Source organism: Sparassis crispa (assembly GCF_003851025.1).
Source record: "Sparassis crispa DNA, contig_000014F, whole genome shotgun sequence".
NCBI lineage: Eukaryota > Fungi > Basidiomycota > Agaricomycetes > Polyporales > Sparassidaceae > Sparassis > Sparassis crispa.
Window position 1 is genome coordinate 233,262 of NW_020939761.1, and position 19,094 is coordinate 252,355.

The 19,094-nt window shown below is 48.8% G+C and overlaps 8 protein-coding genes across 8 annotated transcripts; 6 read left to right on the top strand and 2 right to left on the bottom strand.

Annotated features, from left to right (window-relative positions):
- Positions 1-815: 815 nt before the first annotated feature.
- SCP_1500710 (hypothetical protein) lies at positions 816-1,982 on the bottom strand (the record flags this gene model as incomplete). The annotated part of the gene is made up of 5 exons (XM_027764180.1): positions 816-1,507; positions 1,552-1,556; positions 1,611-1,654; positions 1,715-1,854; positions 1,907-1,982. 5 exons carry the CDS (start codon positions 1,980-1,982, stop codon positions 816-818), a joined length of 957 nt encoding a protein of 318 aa, XP_027619981.1.
- A 682-nt stretch (positions 1,983-2,664) lies between these two features.
- On the bottom strand, positions 2,665-2,997 carry SCP_1500720 (hypothetical protein; the record flags this gene model as incomplete). Its single annotated transcript, XM_027764181.1, has 3 exons — positions 2,665-2,820; positions 2,871-2,898; positions 2,948-2,997. The coding sequence occupies 3 exons, from the start codon at positions 2,995-2,997 to the stop codon at positions 2,665-2,667; spliced, it is 234 nt and encodes a 77-aa protein (XP_027619982.1).
- A 446-nt stretch (positions 2,998-3,443) lies between these two features.
- SCP_1500730 (hypothetical protein) lies at positions 3,444-4,091 on the top strand (the record flags this gene model as incomplete). Its single annotated transcript, XM_027764182.1, has 1 exon — positions 3,444-4,091. The coding sequence occupies one exon, from the start codon at positions 3,444-3,446 to the stop codon at positions 4,089-4,091; it is 648 nt and encodes a 215-aa protein (XP_027619983.1).
- A 1,780-nt stretch (positions 4,092-5,871) lies between these two features.
- SCP_1500740 (hypothetical protein) lies at positions 5,872-7,206 on the top strand (the record flags this gene model as incomplete). The annotated part of the gene is made up of 2 exons (XM_027764183.1): positions 5,872-7,076; positions 7,131-7,206. The coding sequence occupies 2 exons, from the start codon at positions 5,872-5,874 to the stop codon at positions 7,204-7,206; spliced, it is 1,281 nt and encodes a 426-aa protein (XP_027619984.1).
- A 3,750-nt stretch (positions 7,207-10,956) lies between these two features.
- On the top strand, positions 10,957-11,315 carry SCP_1500750 (hypothetical protein; the record flags this gene model as incomplete). The annotated part of the gene is made up of 3 exons (XM_027764184.1): positions 10,957-11,091; positions 11,148-11,241; positions 11,302-11,315. 3 exons carry the CDS (start codon positions 10,957-10,959, stop codon positions 11,313-11,315), a joined length of 243 nt encoding a protein of 80 aa, XP_027619985.1.
- A 431-nt stretch (positions 11,316-11,746) lies between these two features.
- SCP_1500760 (hypothetical protein) lies at positions 11,747-12,559 on the top strand (the record flags this gene model as incomplete). Its single annotated transcript, XM_027764185.1, has 3 exons — positions 11,747-11,806; positions 11,855-12,286; positions 12,344-12,559. The coding sequence occupies 3 exons, from the start codon at positions 11,747-11,749 to the stop codon at positions 12,557-12,559; spliced, it is 708 nt and encodes a 235-aa protein (XP_027619986.1).
- Positions 12,560-12,743: 184 nt separating this feature from the next.
- On the top strand, positions 12,744-13,897 carry SCP_1500770 (hypothetical protein; the record flags this gene model as incomplete). The annotated part of the gene is made up of 5 exons (XM_027764186.1): positions 12,744-12,863; positions 12,926-13,193; positions 13,246-13,509; positions 13,565-13,821; positions 13,889-13,897. The coding sequence occupies 5 exons, from the start codon at positions 12,744-12,746 to the stop codon at positions 13,895-13,897; spliced, it is 918 nt and encodes a 305-aa protein (XP_027619987.1).
- Positions 13,898-14,551: 654 nt separating this feature from the next.
- Positions 14,552-15,599, top strand: SCP_1500780 (hypothetical protein; the record flags this gene model as incomplete). Its single annotated transcript, XM_027764187.1, has 2 exons — positions 14,552-14,693; positions 14,761-15,599. 2 exons carry the CDS (start codon positions 14,552-14,554, stop codon positions 15,597-15,599), a joined length of 981 nt encoding a protein of 326 aa, XP_027619988.1.
- Positions 15,600-19,094: the final 3,495 nt, after the last annotated feature.

Sequence of the window (19,094 nt, forward strand, 5' to 3'; positions counted from 1 at the left end):
CCGGTGCAGCGAGTGGACTTGAAGGGCAGAACCCTCCTGACCTCGTCGTGATCGCGCGGCCCGCTGCGGGCCCCGCCGCTCGAGATTTGTGCAGAGGACCTGGCAGGCACAGAACTTGGCAGGAGTGCTTGCTGCTCCTGCGCGTTATCTGGCCATTTCGATTAGCAGTGCAAGGAGCGCATTGCGTGATCAGATGATAACCGGATTCCAGAGACTGAACGTTGAACGTGCACCAAGGTTAGTGCTACATCGGGCAGACGACGATATCATAGACCGCTCACCACTGGTCCGATCGTATTGAAGAAGTGGGACGCTGTTCGCAGTGCCCAATCTGAACTGGTGTGGGCTCTGCACCACCACACGGAATCATTTATGAGCCATCGCGACAGAAGGGGAAGAGCGAAATAACGGCTAGTAATACGAGTTAGTAGTAGTCAGTTGCAGAACCTCAACTAGCTCGGGTCTCAATTTCTCCAAAATGATCAATCTCGCTCTTTCATCCATGCGCGTTAAAAGCAGTTGGGAAACCGCCAAGACAATTACATAGGACCAATCGCAGTGTTTCATGATATAACTACAATACAGACAGACTTCATGAGAATCTGAGTAGTACACAATCAGAGAGAGGCCGTCGAGACAGTTGTGGCTCTGGCTCAGGGGATGAGAATGAGATCATCTATAATCTAAGCAGAACAATGCAAATTGAAAGTCAACCGTCGCCAATCCGCGTACCGTAGACATAGACTACAAGTGACTTTCGTTTGCCGATATTGGAAGAGAGTCACACTGGTATGTGAAGTAATGGTGGATTAAGGTCAAAGCTCGTCGTGGGGATACCCCCCTCCGCCATGCGAGCCGTCGCTACTCCCGCTAGGGCCACCTCCAGTCCCACTAGGCCCCGGAAGCAGTTCAATATCCACAACAGAGACTATCTCGGAGAGCTGTTGGCGAAGACCGTCATCCACGTCAGGGCGCTGCAAAAAACCCTGAAATGCGTCAACATATTGCGGGTCGGCGAATTCGAGGAGGCCCTGTTGACGCTGGTCCGACGGAATGATTGAGCAGAGAAACCTGATATCTGCAATATCCGTCATTGCTTTAAGGCTGCCCGGCTGTCCGCGCTGCTGGGCAGCCGCGATCTTCTCGCGAAGCTGCCAAGGGGCGGAGAAGAGAGAGACGGTAGTGCCGTTGGAAAGGACGCGATCGATCGAATCGCTCTCGACGTATTGGTACTGAGGACGCTCCGGCCATGTGCTCGAGTCAAAGATCTCGATAGGAACGACAGTGTTATCAACGAGTCGGATAGCGGGAGTGAGAACCCCAACGCCGTCCTCATCAACCTCCGTAAATTGAGGAAGGGTCCTCAAGTGCTGAGACAGTCTGTCAGCATCATACTGAGAATTGGCGACGATGCACAGGTCGATATCTCTTGTAGCACGTCCAGAGCCTAACGCGGCACATGCGGCACCGCCCATCAGAGCGTATTGAACTCCGAGACTCTCCAGTGCTGGTGCAAGAACAGCACAAGCATCGAGGGCGGGATTATTAGACATTGTCTAAGTGAGAATGATGGTCAAAATCCGTGAAAAAAGCCGGTAAAGGAATATTACTGAGTGGATCGACTGTTGACTACGGCCTTTGAACTTTGACAAGTCTGTAGTGAAACAATTTGAGATGAGAAACAAGATTGGTCGTTGGAGAGAGAGAACTCAACAGGAAAGGCTGCTGGTAGAGGGGATGGGATCATATTGGCGGCCCAAGGTTTATAAGGACACTCCATGGGCGGAGACATCCGAGAGTTCCAGCACCATGGATCCGGATCGCTGACAGCGCTGACAGTCGATATCGAAGCAGCTGCAAGGTCTCGGGGTTATCATAATGCCTTCATTTCCCAGTACGTACGCACCTGCTCTATAGTACTGCGGAGAGTTATATTGCTTGCAATTGAATTGAATTTGGTGATGAACTCCGAGAGCTACCATGCCTGACCGTGACTGTTCAGTCGGTACACCCTCCTATTCAGCGGTCACACTTGTGTTACCCATAGTAACAGCACAGCATGAAGCGCAGAGTGACTGGAGCGTGACTTGTAAAGAAATGACGGACTCAACCAATACCCCTCCCTTCCCCGTTGTTCAAGCTCAAAAAGAGTGCAGATATAGTATAGAGGATACCTACGAAGTAGTAAAACGAATGGAGCCAAACGGAGGGAGATGTAGCAAGGTGCCGATTAAGGGGGTGCGCCGACTGAACGGGCATAGTACCCCTCAGAAACAACCCTAGACTTGATAGGACCACAATGTATGTTAGATGCGCACTGCTGCAGTTTGTGGTGTCCACTGTGCAGACTTTGCAGCATATGACAAGGAGTAAGAAGACTGGGAACCACCAGTCCGTCGGGGTGGAGTACTCGCAAATATTTTGAAAATTGCTCTCGCGGCTGAGACCTGGAGACATTGTATGTCGCGCTGTTGCGGTGCTCACCAGCGGTAGTTTCGTCCGCGGGCCGTAAAAGTAGATTTCTGCGAGGTGACACGCCCTTCGAGCCAACGACAGCCTATAATCCGCGGCTGCGCCAGTGTCCAATCTCGAGCACCACGTCAGAGGTATTCTCCGCATCACATAACGCCCTCCACGGCAGAAGTTCCGTGAGCTGGTCCGCCGTTAGACGCCGCCCGCATCCGCAACGACGACAACGCCCACTACCGCGGCGCGCTGCAGTGGACCCCGGGCAAGCATTCTTTGCAGAGATATCAAAGGGAGGTTCCGTGGTTTTCTCAACAGACGTATCGAACTGAAGGTTGCAAGACTTCCATAAACCTGTCGCCGAGCAGCATGAGAAATGGAAAAGGCAATTCAGTCGTACCTACTTGGAAAGATTCTGATATTCCCTGCTCCCTGTTATCGTTATTTCCTCAGGACTCTCGAAGAAGTCCCGGCGTCTCACCATAGATTGATCTGCAGAGAGTGAAGTGCGAGAAGATCCAGAAAATTCATGAAATCATAGTGTCTCCGTGAATTGAAACGCGTGACGAATCCAAGGGAAGCGCGTGTGTCACTGTGCGCAGAAGCTCGAGGTTTAAATATGAAGCGTTGAATTTGAAGTGTGGATGCATAGAATTTGTTGGAAAGTAGCGCCCAAATTTCTGGAGCTCCAGAAATTGGGGAGCGCCCAAGGGCAGACAAACCGAGGGCATGATTACAAAGAAAGACAAAGAAAGAAATTTGCTTATATAAAGTGGAGCGTCTAGAACTGTATATATACAGAAATCTATTTTAGGACGCGCAATCACGCGCCCCGACGCATCTTGACCCGCCATCACTACCTTCCTATTTGGGAACTAAGGCGCGATTTCTAACAGGTTATGAGCCCCGGCTCTAGCCAATAAATACTCGGATAACAACAGCCCCTATTTGTTACCCCCTTAGTATGAGAACAAATAATGTCGACCAGCGCTGATAATACGAGCAATAGTAATGCTTACTGGATCTCGCTCCTGAAGGAAGACAATTGGCTCCCGTGGAAGTGCTGCGTCGAGGCCATCCTTAATGATAAGGGTCTCCAGGAGTATGTGACCAGAAAGACACCGAAGCTGCAGCCGAGTAATGACCCAGCCAATAGCGCAGCGAGAGAGGTGGAGATTAGCGCCTGGGGAGAGAAGGACCTCAAGGCCCAGAACGTAATTGTGCTATCGCTGGGAGATTCCCAGATGGTGCACATCGCTGGAGCCGAGACAGCACGGGCCATGTGGGAGCAGCTCCGCACAGTCAAGGAACAGCGTGGACAGCATGGAATTCTCATGCTGTGCCGGCATTTTTACCGGATGCAAGCCAAGGAAGAAGACAATATCTCCAATCATATCATACAGTTGCGACAGATCCAGGAACAACTCCACCTAATGGGGAAGGTTGTTTCTGACGAGGATTTCTGGCTCATCCTGGCCACTTCATTACCGGAGAGCTGGGATTCTTTCCTCAGCTCTTACTTTGGCGCCGTGGGCGGCAACGTTGGCGCTGAAGGCGCTGACAACGTGCGCCCTCAGCTTACATCACAAGAATTGATTGCCATCATTCTTGATGAAAATAGGTGAAGGCATGAGCGTGGTGAGCGCGGTCAATCCTCGGACCAAGCCATGGTTGGTTGCCAAAGGAAAGAAGTGCCCCTTTGGGGAATACAAAAAATGTTCGATCTGCGGAAAGTCGGGACATCTTGGTAATGAGTGTCGGCACCACGACAAGGTCAAATGTATGAATTGCGGAAAATTCGGGCATAAGGCCACAGATTGTTGGGCTAAAGGCGGCGGCAAAGCCGGACAGGGCCCGCCGATGAAGCGGCAAAAGACGGAACGTGCTTACGAAGCACGTGAGGTCGAACTGAAAGAGGATGAGGCAAAAATAGCCTACGATAATGATAGCGACACTGCATCTCTTGGATCTGATGATGAAATCGCTTCTTTCTATGAGTGGTTTGCCGACTCTGGGACAACTTCGCACATTACAAATCGTCGTGAAGTCTTCGTGACCTATCAGGCGCTCGAAGATCACGCGATCACGGGCATCGGACCGCAACCAATGCAGGCATTGGGCTGCGGTACGGTCAATGTCGAAAGTAAAGTAGGAGACCGGAAAGTGAAATTCCGTCTCCACGGTGTACTGTATGCGCTGACAGCACCCAATAGCCTCCTCTCCATCACACGTTTAGATGACGCGGGAGGAAGAGTACTTATGGGAAATAGTCGCGCAATACTAATAGATAAAAATAAACACACCCTTGCTATATAGGCAAGAAAAATGGACGACTATATTCATTGAAATTGCGTCCAATAGTTCCGCAACCTGCACGAACCTATACTGCTAAGGAATATGGCCCGCATACCTGGGAAGAGTGGCACAAGATCTATGGCCATATCGGGAAACCAGCGCTTATGCGATTATATCGTGAAGGGCTTGTAGATGGCCTAGAAATCTCGCCAAGCCCAGATGAAATTAATTGCGAGGCGTGCATCCAAGCAAAGGCGACACGGAAGCCATTTCCCAAAGAGACGGATGAATGCAGCAAGGTACCCGGAGAATTAACACACACGGATGTGTGGGGACCTGCGCAGACAGCCGCTCTACAAGGGTGGAAATAGTTTATTACATTTACCGATGATTACAGTCATCGAAGCACAGTACTATTTATGAGGCATAAAGATGAAGTAACTAAAAAGGTAAAGAATTATATTACCTATATCGAGTGCAAGTTTGGAAACAAACCCTTGCGACTCAGGCTCGACAACAGTTGAGAATACATGAACACCGAATTAATTAACTGGTGTCAAATGAAAGGGATCGAGATGGGTCCGACTGTGCTGTACTCACCATCCCAGAACGGAGTCTCTGAGAGATTAAATCACACACTGCTTGGACTAGCGCGCACGATGATCTATGCGAGAGATTTACCTTGTTATCTTTGGGCTGAAGCGATTGCTCACGCAGTCTATATTAAAAATAGATCGCCTACCCAGGTGTTAAATGGGGCAACTCCTGAAGAAAAATGGAATGGGACAAAACCAAATATCTCGTACCTACAAGAATTCAGTTCCCCCGTATGGGTCCTCACGGAGGACGCAACACTATCAAAGCTAGCGCCTCATGCCAACAAGTATATTTTTGTTGGATACATGGACGGACCCAAAGTCATCAAATATTATGATGCGCACACGCGCCAGATTAAAATCTCGCATAATTTCCAATTTTCTTCGAATTTCCCGGACCATTTGCCCGGCAACGCGCCTCACGTGCCACAAGAGCAAATAGGATCCGATGTACCTATCCTCACAGCACAGTGTGAGGGGGAGCAAAATATATTTCCGGGCACTTTACCTAGCAATGCGTCAGACATGCCGCATGCAGAAAGGAGACCTGAAGTCCCAAACCTCACAACCACAGTCACCTGCCAAAAATCCGCAAAAGCGCAGACGGGATGATGATCCTGATGAACACGAGGAAAGCGGGACGGACGCACCAAGCCAGCCCAGACAAACCAAAAGAAAGACAGTTCGGCATGATTACCGTCTAATGCATGACCCAGAGGCAGACGAAGATCTGGATAATGATCCAGATAAATCAAATGCTGAATTAGTCTATATTGCGATGAGCACCCATGGAAATGCGAATGTGGATGAGCCAAAGACACTCAGTGATGCCAAGAGATCACTCAAGTGGCCCAAATGGGAACAGGCAGTCCAGACGGAACTCAATCAACTACAGGGTATGGAGACTTGGGAGTTAGTGGAACCTCCCGAAGATCGAAAACCCATAGGAAATAAATGGGTTTTAGTCAAGAAAACAAACAAAGAGAGTGAAATAATTAAATACAAAGCCCGCCTGGTTGCGAAGGGATATTCTCAAATCCCAGGCATGGACTATACCGAGACATTCGCGCCCGTAGTCTGCCTCGAAACCATTCGAGCTATCCTCGGGCTAGCCGCAATCTTAGATTGGGAGATCGGACAGATGGACGTGAAAGGTGCCTATCTTAACGGAACTCTCAAAGAAGAAGTGTACATGCGGCAACCTGAAGGATACAGCGATGGAACATATCACATATGTAAATTAAAGAAAACCCTCTACGGGCTAAAGCAGTCTGGCCGAGAATGGAATATCGTGCTGAACTGCAAGTTACTAGACGCGAGATTCAAGCGCCTATTCTCGGATCCATGTGCGTACATTCGGATCAAAGGTGATAAGATAGAAATCATCACCGTTTGGGTAGATGACCTATTAATATTCACCAATGATTGCACACTAATGGACCAATTGAAGAGCGAACTCCGAAATATGTTTGAAGTTACCGACCTTGGTGAACCCCGGAAAATTGTGGGGATAGAAATTGAGAGAGACCGTTCAAAGCGGACAATCAAAATCTCTCAGACAAAATATATTGAGTCTATCCTACACAAGAATGGGCTTACGAACACCAACACGGTCGGGATGCCTCTTGATCCAAATACAGTGCTTGAAAAAGAAGAACCCGAAACTGATGATGAATGCGACCGAGACAACGGATATGCATTGCTCGTCGGATCACTAATGTACGTGGCAATTGCCATAAGACCAGACATTGCTCACGCCATGCAACGGCTTAGCTCATTTACTGCCAATCCCAGAATGGCTCATTGGACTGCTGCTAAACGCATCCTCCGCTATCTATTGGGAACATGAGGACTTGGAATAATCTACAGGCCAATTGCAGATGTCAAGCCCAAAGATCAATCCATATTTGTGGGCTACTCAGATGCAGACTATGTAAACGATATCCGAGATCGCAAATCAATCTCGGGATATTCGAGATCACAAATCAATCTCGGGATATTTATTCAAATGAGGAAATGGCACGATCACGTGGAGCTCAAAGAAGCAAACCACGATCGCATCATCCACCATGGAAGCCGAATACATAGCATCCGCCGAAGCGGCAAAAGAAGCTGTGTGGCTTTGAACACTATTCAAAGAAATAGGTTTCGAGCAACAAGATCCTACGATTTTATTCGAGGATAATACGGTGGCGATCTCAATCGCACGTGATCCCCAATTCCACGCAAAATCAAAACATTTTGATGTAAAGCATCATTATGTGCACGAGAAATTGAGGGATAAATATATTGATATCCATTACTGTCCCATGGAGGACATGATAGCGGATATCCTAACAAAGTCACTCCCTAAGCCAAGGCACGAGAAGCTCACAAAGAAGCTCGAAATGCCCATCGGCTTGAGGGGGAGTATTGGAAAGTAGTGCCCAAATTTCTGGAGCTCCAGAAATTGGGGAGCGCCCAAGGGCAGACAAGCCGAGGGCATGATTACAAAGAAAGACAAAGAAGGAAATTTGCTTATATAAAGTGGAGCGTCTAGAACTGTATATATACAGAAATCTATTTTAGGACACGTAATCACGTGCCATCTTGACCCGCCATCACTACCTTCCTATTTGGGAACTAAGGCGTGATTTCTAACAGAATTAGCAACCGTCAAAAAATTCGCTATGTACAAAGTTCAAACGTTCAATGACGCGAACGTTGAGTGACGCGTTGTTTGTTTCATTTTTATGGTGGCATTTAGGTGACGGTTCAATTTCGACACTGACGTCAGCTTGTCCGTTCGGTTGATGTCACCTTGCTTGATCAGCATGTCAAAGACCCTTGTCACCCCCTTCAAAGCCGAGCTGGCAGCAGCTCGCTGTCTCCTTCATGGATTATATGTGGAGGTCGTTGCACACTTGGGTAGGGTGATTCACAGAGAAGTCTGCATTGGAAAGGACAAAACATCGGCAATGCAACACAATTTTGATGTAAATCATGATTTACTCAGCACGAGCATCGCCCTGAATAGTTCCCATACGCGACTACCTGCAGCTTGTTGGCTTTGTCCAATCCCGAAAGTACCTGTGAGTGATCTTCCTGAAGTTAATTTTTGAACAGAACTGGCATGCTCACGAATAACACAGCTGCTGAGCAGATCTATGCAATTTGGCAAGGTACCTCTTGCAAGTCCTCCGCAAGTCATCCATCGTGTCTCGCGTGCTGAATGCGGTGTCTGGCATGATTTCGGATTCTTCGGAATGGCAAGTGCATCTGACATGGGGGAGCTGAGCACCTCACCTCCCTTTTCGTGAGTTTGCTTTGCATCGTCTCATGTATACTGCATGGCTGCTGCAGTGTGCTCCAGATATATCTGTCTACACTCCTAATTCTCAGAGTCTGCATGCAGAAGGGCTCTCAGTACTACATTCCCCTACTCACGCAAACTCGATATTCTCGTGTCTCATGGGCATGTCTCGGAAAGCAACATTGTGGTCGGCTCTCTCCAAGCTGAAATGAGCCTGCTGCATCCTCCCCGTCCTGTGTTTGCCACCTCGGACACCTTGGACATGGCTTTATTGTGTACTCGGGAATCTGCCTCTGGGAATGCCCTTTTTTTGACGTCTGAAGAGGACATTTCACTCTGCACTTCGAGTGGACTCCGCTCTTGTTGTGGTTCCTCCACAAGAAGTTTTGATGACTCACAAGCTGAGCCCGTCCCTCCTCATCTTGAGACCCACACTGCCAGAATGGGGCTATGCTTGCTCATTGTATACCTCGGTGACTCTGTTTTCTTACATTGGGTGATGTACATTTGTAGCTTCCTCATCCTCCTCTCTTCCTCATAACAGCTTTAAGGTTCAGCTGTCAGCAAGCAGGGCCTGCAATGCAGGTGCCCCTCCCATGGTTGATTCGATTTTTTGCCATCCCAGGAGCAGCACATTGGTGCCTTGCATGCCCTTTCCTTTTGCATGCAAAGTCCAGATATTGATATCATATGAGCGAGGTTTGTGACGATGAATTCCCTCTGCCCCTCAGGTTCTTGTAGATCGGCGTATGCGCACTGTCGACTCCATTATAGATGTCGTACATGATCCTGGCTCACTCCCATGCTTCCTGCAATCCCGGCGAGCTGGACACCCATGGCCTGTTGACATCATGGCCAGCAGGCCGAACTCACACCGTGGACCTCTTCATGCATTGGATACCATTTTTTGATGTCAGATGAACAGCGCATTCGCACCTGGCTTGCGTTCACCACCCACCTCGGGCCATACTTGCAAACTGAAGTTTTCAATGTCCGGTAAGGAAGCCTTGCCGCATTGGAGTCCTTTGTCCCCACATTGCTTATCTTACTCATGTAGAGCTGCCTCTTCACCAGTGTCCTCAATGCCCTCGATTTTCCGCACATCCAGCAGTGGAGATGTCTATGGCTCCGACAGACATCCCTTGCTCGCGAGGAAGACCGGCCTTCGAAAATCAAGATCGTGGCGTCTCACTCCCACGAGTGAGCCTTGCGGAGATAGACTACCTCCAGCACCTAACTATATTATAGGTCCACTCGATAATCTACAGGAGCTTACTAAACTTCTCGCAGGATGGTATCAAAGTGAGGTCACTCGGCCCCAGTATCCCTTTGGAGAGTCAGGAGAAAGTGATGCACCCTTCATGATTGTAATGATTTTGCTTGTTTCTTGAGGTGGCACAAAGTCATGTAGCACACTCCTACAGGGGCCTAGTATTAGAAAGAATACCGCTAGTATTGGGTGCAAAAGTGCGATACTTGATCAGTCAATTAGTGAGGTTTTCGGAGTTTCAATCTGTTTGCAAGCAGAGATTGCATGCCCCAGGATTAGGCTGACGCTCGCACTTCTAGTTCTACGGGCCATCATTTGCATTCTACTGACAACTGGTCTGCATTTTTGGGATGTCTTCGACACAGCCAAGATTACCGAGATCATGTCCAATGTTAACTTCTTCCGTTTTTTGTCTCCCAGGCCGCAAAAGCAAAACAGGGTTAGGGACCACAGCAGTACATATAGTATACACCAGGCTACCGACCCTGACTAATCCCCAGTTGTAACTTCGCTGGTAACCCCCCGCGTAAGGCAAGCGAGGTAACCGTCAGAGTACAGGAAGTACACCGGCTGTGTTGTATTGAAAAGAAAATATTCCAGTGCCATGTAGCCCATTTTAGTAAATGTCGTAAGAAGCGCCGCACTGAGCGCCAAGGAGGGCATGCGTGTTGCTGACCTTGCTCTGCTGTTGCTCGCCCTCAGATGCTACGTAGCCTGGACGCCACCACCTCTCGTCTGCATGACTGCTACATTATAACCACTTTAATTCTGTCCTACTGCTTGAGCCCGGCTGCTCGAAAACTGCCTTTCTCTCAACGGAAAGTGCTGAAACCCCCCGTGTGGTCGATCTCAAGCAATCTGACCAGGTCCCACCATGGGCCCTGCCTGCCACGTTCCCCGATGGCCACGCTGTGTTTCAGCCATTCATTCTGCTGTTGCAGCCGTCCAATTGGTTGCTCTTTTTCCCCCTATTTTATCTTCCCTTTTCTGTGCTGCTGTGTGCCCCGGACGACAGACGACCCCAACAGACAGTTAAAATGGGTCAAGCTGTCGACCCTGACAGGCAGTTGAAACAGGTCAAGCTGTCAGCACAGACTCCTCCACTCGCTGCTGTCGTCAGTCGCAAAACCCGCTGCGGAGGAGGCTGCGACATTGGGCCCAGTTGGTGCACAGTAAGCATGGACGATACTCATGCATCGTTGCAGCTGCTGACATCTCACATTCACAGAAACATCCGAGTTCATCTGCACAGACTGTTGCTCAAGAGATCCTGACACATTTTGCAGCTTTCGCCTTGCGATATCTCGACCGTCCTGTGCCATGTAAGTATGATTTCATTTGACTTCTAACGCTAGTCCTAAACTTCTGACCTCCTCTCACAGATCTAACATACTAGTACTTCATCCTAGCTATGGAGCCACAACTCCTCCCAGCAGCTGCCCATGTGGAGTTGCGAAACAGAATACACCCTTAATTCTAGCTACGGAGCCACAACTCCTCCCAGCAGCTGCCCGCGCGGAGCCGCGAAACACAATACACCCACTTTTGTCCCATCGCTGACATCACCGGGCTAGCATGCAGTTCGTGCACTCATCACCTGATGCTGCTGAAACTTTCATTCACATTATTACTGCGAGTCTCACAGCATCACTTTACTATCCCTGCACCGGTGGCTAACCTGCTGCCCACCTCGCAGTACATTATTTCCATTATATTGAGTAGCTGCCTTTGCGGATTTCTGCTCGGTAGGATCATAGGCTTTGGCTGCTCATGCAAGCAATGGCACTCACAACCATACCCCTCCTACAGCTGCTTCACTTCGCGACCATGGACAGTTCTCCTCCAATGGCTATTCCCCGCCCGCCATCTCTGTTAGCCTGCAAGAAGGTGCGGTTGTCAAAATCCACACGCGCTGAGCCGTGTGTCACGTGGCAGGTGTCTGTTGCACTGCTGGCACTGGCGCTGGTGCCCTGCAGCCCCCATCTGTCGACACAGACAGCCACTGACTTCGGGGCGATCCGTGACCTTACGCCTCTCATGATGGTGCACGATCGACATACGGCAATCACACCGGAGTTCACGACCTCGCCCAGTATGCCAACGGGCCACATCATGCTTGCAGAGGCATCACTTGATGAACTCGAAGCGGCTTCTCATGAAGTGCGCATGGACATCGCGAAGCGAAGTCAGAGTGACCGTGGGACCGGCATCTCGTATGAACGTCACGTCCGGAATTACTTCTCCTGGTGGGCAACCTTTCAACTGCAAGAGACAGCCAAAGTCTCGGGTTGCATTGCCATCCCGGCAGAGCTGATCACGGCCGCGAAGGCCGTCATGTTTCTCCAATATGAAAGTACCCACCCAAAGGTATGTTCCAGAGTTCTCATCTACCTCCCCAGTCGAGCTGACCATTCACTCGTGCAGAGGAAACATGGCAGCGTGGATGCGCAAGACAGGACAACCGTCTGGAAGTCTGTGATAGCACAGGCAATCTCAGCACTCGAGAGCCATGGCAAGAACCGCGAACATCTGCACAAGGATGTGCCGGATGCAAGGATCAGCCTCCATGCTGACCAGTGCATCCACACCATTGAAGATGCCGCAAAGCACAACGAGCCTCTAAGAATTGAGAGAGCTTAGGCACTCAAGGCTGCGGGGACATCATCGGGTGCGTGGTTGTTTCTTATGCTCCACGTCATTGCAGGGTGGCTCACGACGATGTTCAGATACCTACAGCAACATCCAGCTAATAAATGCAGCAACTGGCTTCCTCAACATCTCCTCGGGTGTTCGCAAGCTTGCGACACACATCAGAGATCGTGCCATGCTGCTCACATCGTTGAGCATGGCTTTTCGGGGCGACAACCTTCGCAGCTTGCTGTGGTCCGACCTATCAGTCCGCCAGATCCCGATGTATGATATCCAGCTCGGTCACAAGGTCCCGGTGAGTCTTCTGACAGAATCGCGGGTGTCTGCCACATACTGACACAACCTTCCTTCTTCCAGGCCCTTATTTTCATGGCAAACAATGGCAAGACAAACCAGAATGGGTGGACTGACAAGTTCGGTGCCTTTCATCACCACCTCATCGAACTCTGCAGCATCGGATCGATCACACTGCAGCTTTACAGCCATTTCCACATCCAGAACAATACAGTTCCCAACTTTGGTGCGGACGTCACCGATCGGAACTTTGGGGAGTACGGTCAGCGGGATTGGTACCGGTATCATGTCTTCTATGCCTCGCGGCTGGATGCACCGATGTCATACGAAGGTGAGTCCTGATGACACCTCTGTGAGTTATATGTGCTGATACACTCTTGCAGCCCATCGCAGCCGCATCAATGCCCTTCACCTCCAACATGAGATCTCCATCACCAAGGTAACCCACACTGGCCGATCTTTCACGGCACAGAACACATGCAGCCATGGGGTTTCCGCAAGTGACACCAAGGCTTTTGGCGGGTGGAGTGAGAGCGGATCATTCCGCTCCTGCTATGATTGTGAACTGCCCATTGACGCGCTCGTTGGATCAGCGATGTTCAACGCACGGCAACCGGGCACGTATTTCATCCCTCGGGATGTCCTCGGTAAGTGGCAAATGGCACGTCGCAGCGAAAAGGCATGCTGAAAATCCCATCCCAGACCCGCTGTTATCACTCAAGACGGCCATTTTCCCGTGGCTTGAAGATCAAGAGCGTGCGATGCGAGCGTGGGCTGAAGCAGAGGCGCTCACGAAGGACATCGCCCTCGTCCAGTTCTTTAGGGTCCTCGCCTGGTTTTGCCATGTCCTGTTGCAGGACATGGCTGTTCTCTACTCATGGAACCCCGGCGCGCTTGTATTTCAGCATCCACCATTCAACACTGTGACTTTCCGTGCTTTCGCAGCCGACACAGACACTGTTACAACGCTCCTCAGTTATGGCGCATCTTTTCTTTTTTCTTTCTTCATTCCCTTTACTTTACCAGACCACATGAGCCAACACGTGACTCATTGGAGCGCAACCTCCGATTCTATACCCAGATGTCCAGAACCCCTAGTCTAGGGTTACACCAGATCCAACTCCGGACCCTCTTCTTATCACACATGCAAGACATGCATGTATGCCTCATCTTTACCTCGTTCTGATACACGACTCGTTATCCCCATTAGTACTGATTATCTCTCACGATCTTACTCAGCTTTCTCATACATATTACTTCCTCGCTGTTACCTTGCCCAGACGTCGTCTCACCTTATCTAGCCAATGAACGATCCCGTATTACTGCATAGTACTGCGGATACCTTTTGTATAAGTAGACGACCTCGTCGAGCTGGATCCCCATCTTGACCTGGTTACCATTAAACCAGCTTTTCACTTGCCTTTGACTGAGATCGACCGTCAGTAGCAGACAGCTACTACGAGTCATAAGAACGAACTCTGATTGACCTTCAGTGCGAGGACATCGCCAGAAGTGTCACTTGAACGGACTTGTGTCTTAGACTAAGACCTTGTCTCCTGACGACTCGACTAGATACTCGTGTTTTGCTGCCGTGTAACAGACACTCACATCCGCGCGGCTGAGGAGCAAAGCTGCCTCACATTTCAGCATCTCCCGGAGCGATTCATCACCAGTGTCAAGGGCATTGTGATGGGGCTGGAGTTGGCTCAGCAACGAGATCATGAACTCAACGATGTGAGGTGGAATGCGCTGTCGCACGATGTAAGTCAGCTCAAGACTCTGCTCGAAGAGGCAGTTTCTGCCCCAGTCCGCTGTAACTGCAAACATCGATGTGAGTCTCCCTTCATCCCTGCCATTGGGATGTGATGTAGTCTCCTGACGTCTTTCACATCTCGCAGCCGGTGGCAGCGGCAGCGTTTCTTCTGGCTCGTCAACACCAACACCCATGCCAGACATGTGCAACATGCCGCGAACAGCCTCAGACAGACACAGCCTTGCGGTTCTGCCGCCAATGCTGCCACCACCAGTAGCACCATCACTGCCACTCCCGCAAACACTGCTGCAGACGCCATCCTCACTGTCGCCAATGATGCCGGTCGTCCACACTGTCGAACAACAGGCCCATCTCACCACACCCGGGCTGAGCTCACCGTCAATTTCCACATCACCGTCGGTGATCACCATCAACATCATGGCATCTCCAAGCGCTGCGCCCAGTGTTGCTTCGAGCTTGCATGATTCACCGGTGGGAAGCTCATCCTCCTCACATCACGAGTTTCGCATATCTTCTGGTGCATGTGCGCCTTCCCCCGTGATGGCAGCTGCAATGCATCAGCCTGTGGGTTTGCCAATGCCACATCTTGCAGTTGCAGTGCACAGTGGCACAGTACCGATGACATCGACACCATTATCTTCCCTTGTGCCACAGAATTCGTCGCTCACTCCTCAGGCTCTGAAGTGGGCTGTGCTCGCACATAAGCATGGTGATGAACAGCTTCAACAGCATGCACAGTGGGACTTCCACGGTGAGTGGTTGCCATACTACGAGTACCAATCGGTACGCCGGATCACCGACATATGGATGGAATGGGCTGAGGGGATCAGAAATTATCTGCCGGTGTGGTTGCTGTGTGAAGAGTGGGGTGCAAATTGGCATCGGAACGTGCCGAAATTGAAGACAGAGGCAAATCGGCGCATAAAGGTCATCCAGCTTGTGGAGGCTCTGCAGAAGAAGTGAAACTGGCACCTCGACATTGCCCTGCACTTTCTGCGTGAAAAGTATGAGCCTCAATATACTCCCTGCCAGTTCTGTGATTTTTTGAAGTGTGATCATGGTGCGGGAGCTGATTCTGTGCTTGCCGCGGCAGCATCTTACCTGTAGGGCAGGCAGTTGTAGTAGTTGTAGCTTGCAAGCACCACTTCAGTTAGAGTGTGTCGGCATGCAAGTACACCAATTTGATGTACAAATGCCGGAAATGGAGTGCCTTGCATGCCATCTTTTTTTGCAAGCAAAGACTTATATAATTATCTGCTCATTGCTCCATCATTGCCTGCTATGATTGCTCTGAACAATGAATGAAGGACTGGACCAGTCTTTACTAATGAGATACGTATTAGCTGTATTAGTAGTCTGCAAAATGCTTATAGGTACAATGGAAGAGTAAGTAGGGACCCAGGCGGCACACAGACTATGACCGTTGTCGGGCTACAGATGAGTCGCGCAATGCGCACATGGACACCGAACACCGTTGATGCTGGGATGAGATACGGGCAACAAAGATCGGGCCCGCCACCCCAGCCAGCCCACGAACCTCGCACACTTGCACGTTGCACGCATCCTGCACCATCCAGAAGAGGGGCTCGGACCAAGGGGGAGGGAAGGAGGCGCGGCCAATGTCGAAAGGACAATGAGAAGATGCCAGGAGGAGAGCACACACACAGGCGTGGGCACGAGAGATGGCAGGCAGCGGTGGGCGGGTGCGAGCCTTCGCGGCACGGCAGCACTGGAATGTTCAAACTTGCGCGACGTGAACCACTGCGACCACCGATGATGGTTGCCAGATTGGGCGGGCCAAGGGGAGATTGGATGAAAGATCAGTGGTGAGCATATACGCCGGCATGGCGTGCAGTGTGATATACACAACACACATCGTGCACGACTGGAACGACATGACCGTCTCCATCATGGTAGAGCAACAAGGACGTGGACCCTCTCCGTGTTAGTGTCAGAACAGATCGGTCCCCTAGATGCAGGTAACCTGATAATCAGATTATAACTCATTGGGCATTGGTATGTTTGAAGCGCAGTCCTGTCCCATCGAATCATATTCTTTCAGAACCTGCTACCATATTGGCAGGCATTGGATCCGACTAGGTCATCTCAATTGACGGAAATCGGGGAAGCCTGTTGTCATCGTAGATGATTGATGTTGTCGACATTTCTATTACCTCACATATCCAATGTCACATTATAAGCTTCAACACAAACTAAGATTCCAAGTGTACATAAGGCTTCCAACATTCCATATGCCCCGCCAAATGTGCTTAAACCTCCACTCAAGATTGAAATGGGCTATGGTCTGCTGATGGGTATTATTTGTCGGAAGAAAGGAATGCGCCCTGACAATTCCTTATTTGGGACTTGTAACTGCCTTGTGGGGGAAAAATGGTGCTAAAATTACTCAAAATGCGATAAATTTTTTTCATTTCTATTGCAAAATCTGTCACAACTGCCCTATTAGACACGATAGGGCTTGACCTGCAGGATACTTAAGTCTTTCACCATTCCCAATCCCTGTGGACCTCGCCCAGCATCCACTTATTATATTCTACATAATGTTATTCCAATGCAGGCATTGGGTTCGACTGAGCAGTAGCCTACGCACGCTAATACTTCGTAGTCGCCTCATCCAGATATGCACATGACGTTACCGGTCTGCCATCACCAATGAGTTACTGTAAACAGATATATACTCCCACAGGTAAACTGGAATACCGCTTTTCAGACCTGTTCCACTTCGTGGCCAGGAATAAACTGTAATTACATAGTACAGTAAACCAGTGCTTTATTAACACTTTATATAAAAATGGGACATTCTATTTTAAGGATATCCTATTTTAAGGACATTCCATTTTAAGGACATCCCAAAATGTGATTTATTTGTATGCTGACAGCTATTCAGACTATTATTTGTCTGAATATATCTGTTAGACTACTATAATTACCTAAAGACCTATACTAGTCATCGTATTATTAAGATTAGAGAGTAACAGGTCCCTTAGATGGGATATCCCATCCTATAGCATAATGTCCCAAAGTATAAGAAGTCATTGGGTGAATGTGTTTGTGAATGCAGCTTTACTGCAATCTTAGGGCAAATGTCTTCCTTGCTTTGTTCAGGTACATTCTATAGTAGCAGACTTGACTAAAGTGTCTCTTATTTGCTAGTGTATAAGTAGACTGAGTTACTGTGTTTCTTCTGGTCATTAATGAAAGTTATAGAATATTTATATTAGATGCAATATACTAAAGGTGACATCACGTCAATTTGAACATTGCATCAGAAAAGGTATAATTACTTTTAAAATAGGAGAATAAGAACTGTTGTTTTTGGCCTGTTCTAGTTGTTATTTGATCTAATGAACATGTTATACATACCACTAATAGTAATTAGTATTATAACACTGCAGGTGAATATAAAACTTAGTATGGGATATCCCACTATTTGTGGATCTCCCATCTCATTTGAAGTATCAGTAAAGCACTGGTTTACTGTATTATGTAATTAAGGTTTATACAGTATGGCAGTAGATGAAAATATGAAACAACAAATATACAACAGCCTAAAAATACATCTTCTGCTAACAGTGGGACATCCTTATATACCCCTGACACCATGGGACAACCAGTAATACTGAGATAAACAATTAATGTCCTAGCCTAGTAGGATATCCCACATAATAATCATCCCATATGCCCAGCCTATACCCTATCTATACCCTGGGCAATGCCACAGAATGCCCTGGGACATAATAGGTACCATGGTCAGTCTGACACTTAAGAAGCTCTTAGCTATGACATACTATAGAAGATCTTGTTGCTAAGAGCTAGGGATAAAGGGTACCCTGAAGTGATACAACCATCAGCAAAAATGGGAATTTTCTCCAAAGAGATTATAAAGGCATAATTCCATGTAACTTGCAGAATTTTTTCATCAAGGAATACATTGCATCGTAAACCTGAGCCAAATTGCAGAGTTGCCAACTGGTATAATTAGTTCTAAACTCTCGAAGAATTTTCCAGGTTATGAAGTTCACATAACTTTCTACTAGTACAAAATTTAGCATAGACCATCCTAAACAGACCGAAACCAATTCGTTCAGATCGGTCTCATAATTCTCAATAGTGGGAGTATTTTAAATTATGTCACAATATATTATTGTTACTGCTGCAATACAAGGCATACAGAGTGCTCTACATTAAACCTAGTTAGGCCAACTCACTGCACCAAAACCCGTGTGCCCATCAAAGTGCGATAATCAACAACACTAAAAATCAACATGCTTCAGCTGTGGACATATAATAATAAAGCTTGACATAGAACGCATTGCATGTCGCCGCTCCGCTCCGGCGGCGATGAGTGGCCAACCAAGCCCGACGAACCCAGTAGATCTGTACAATATAGATACCAAGTTAGCCGCATGTAAAGGCACTCACCTGGGGCATGTAAAG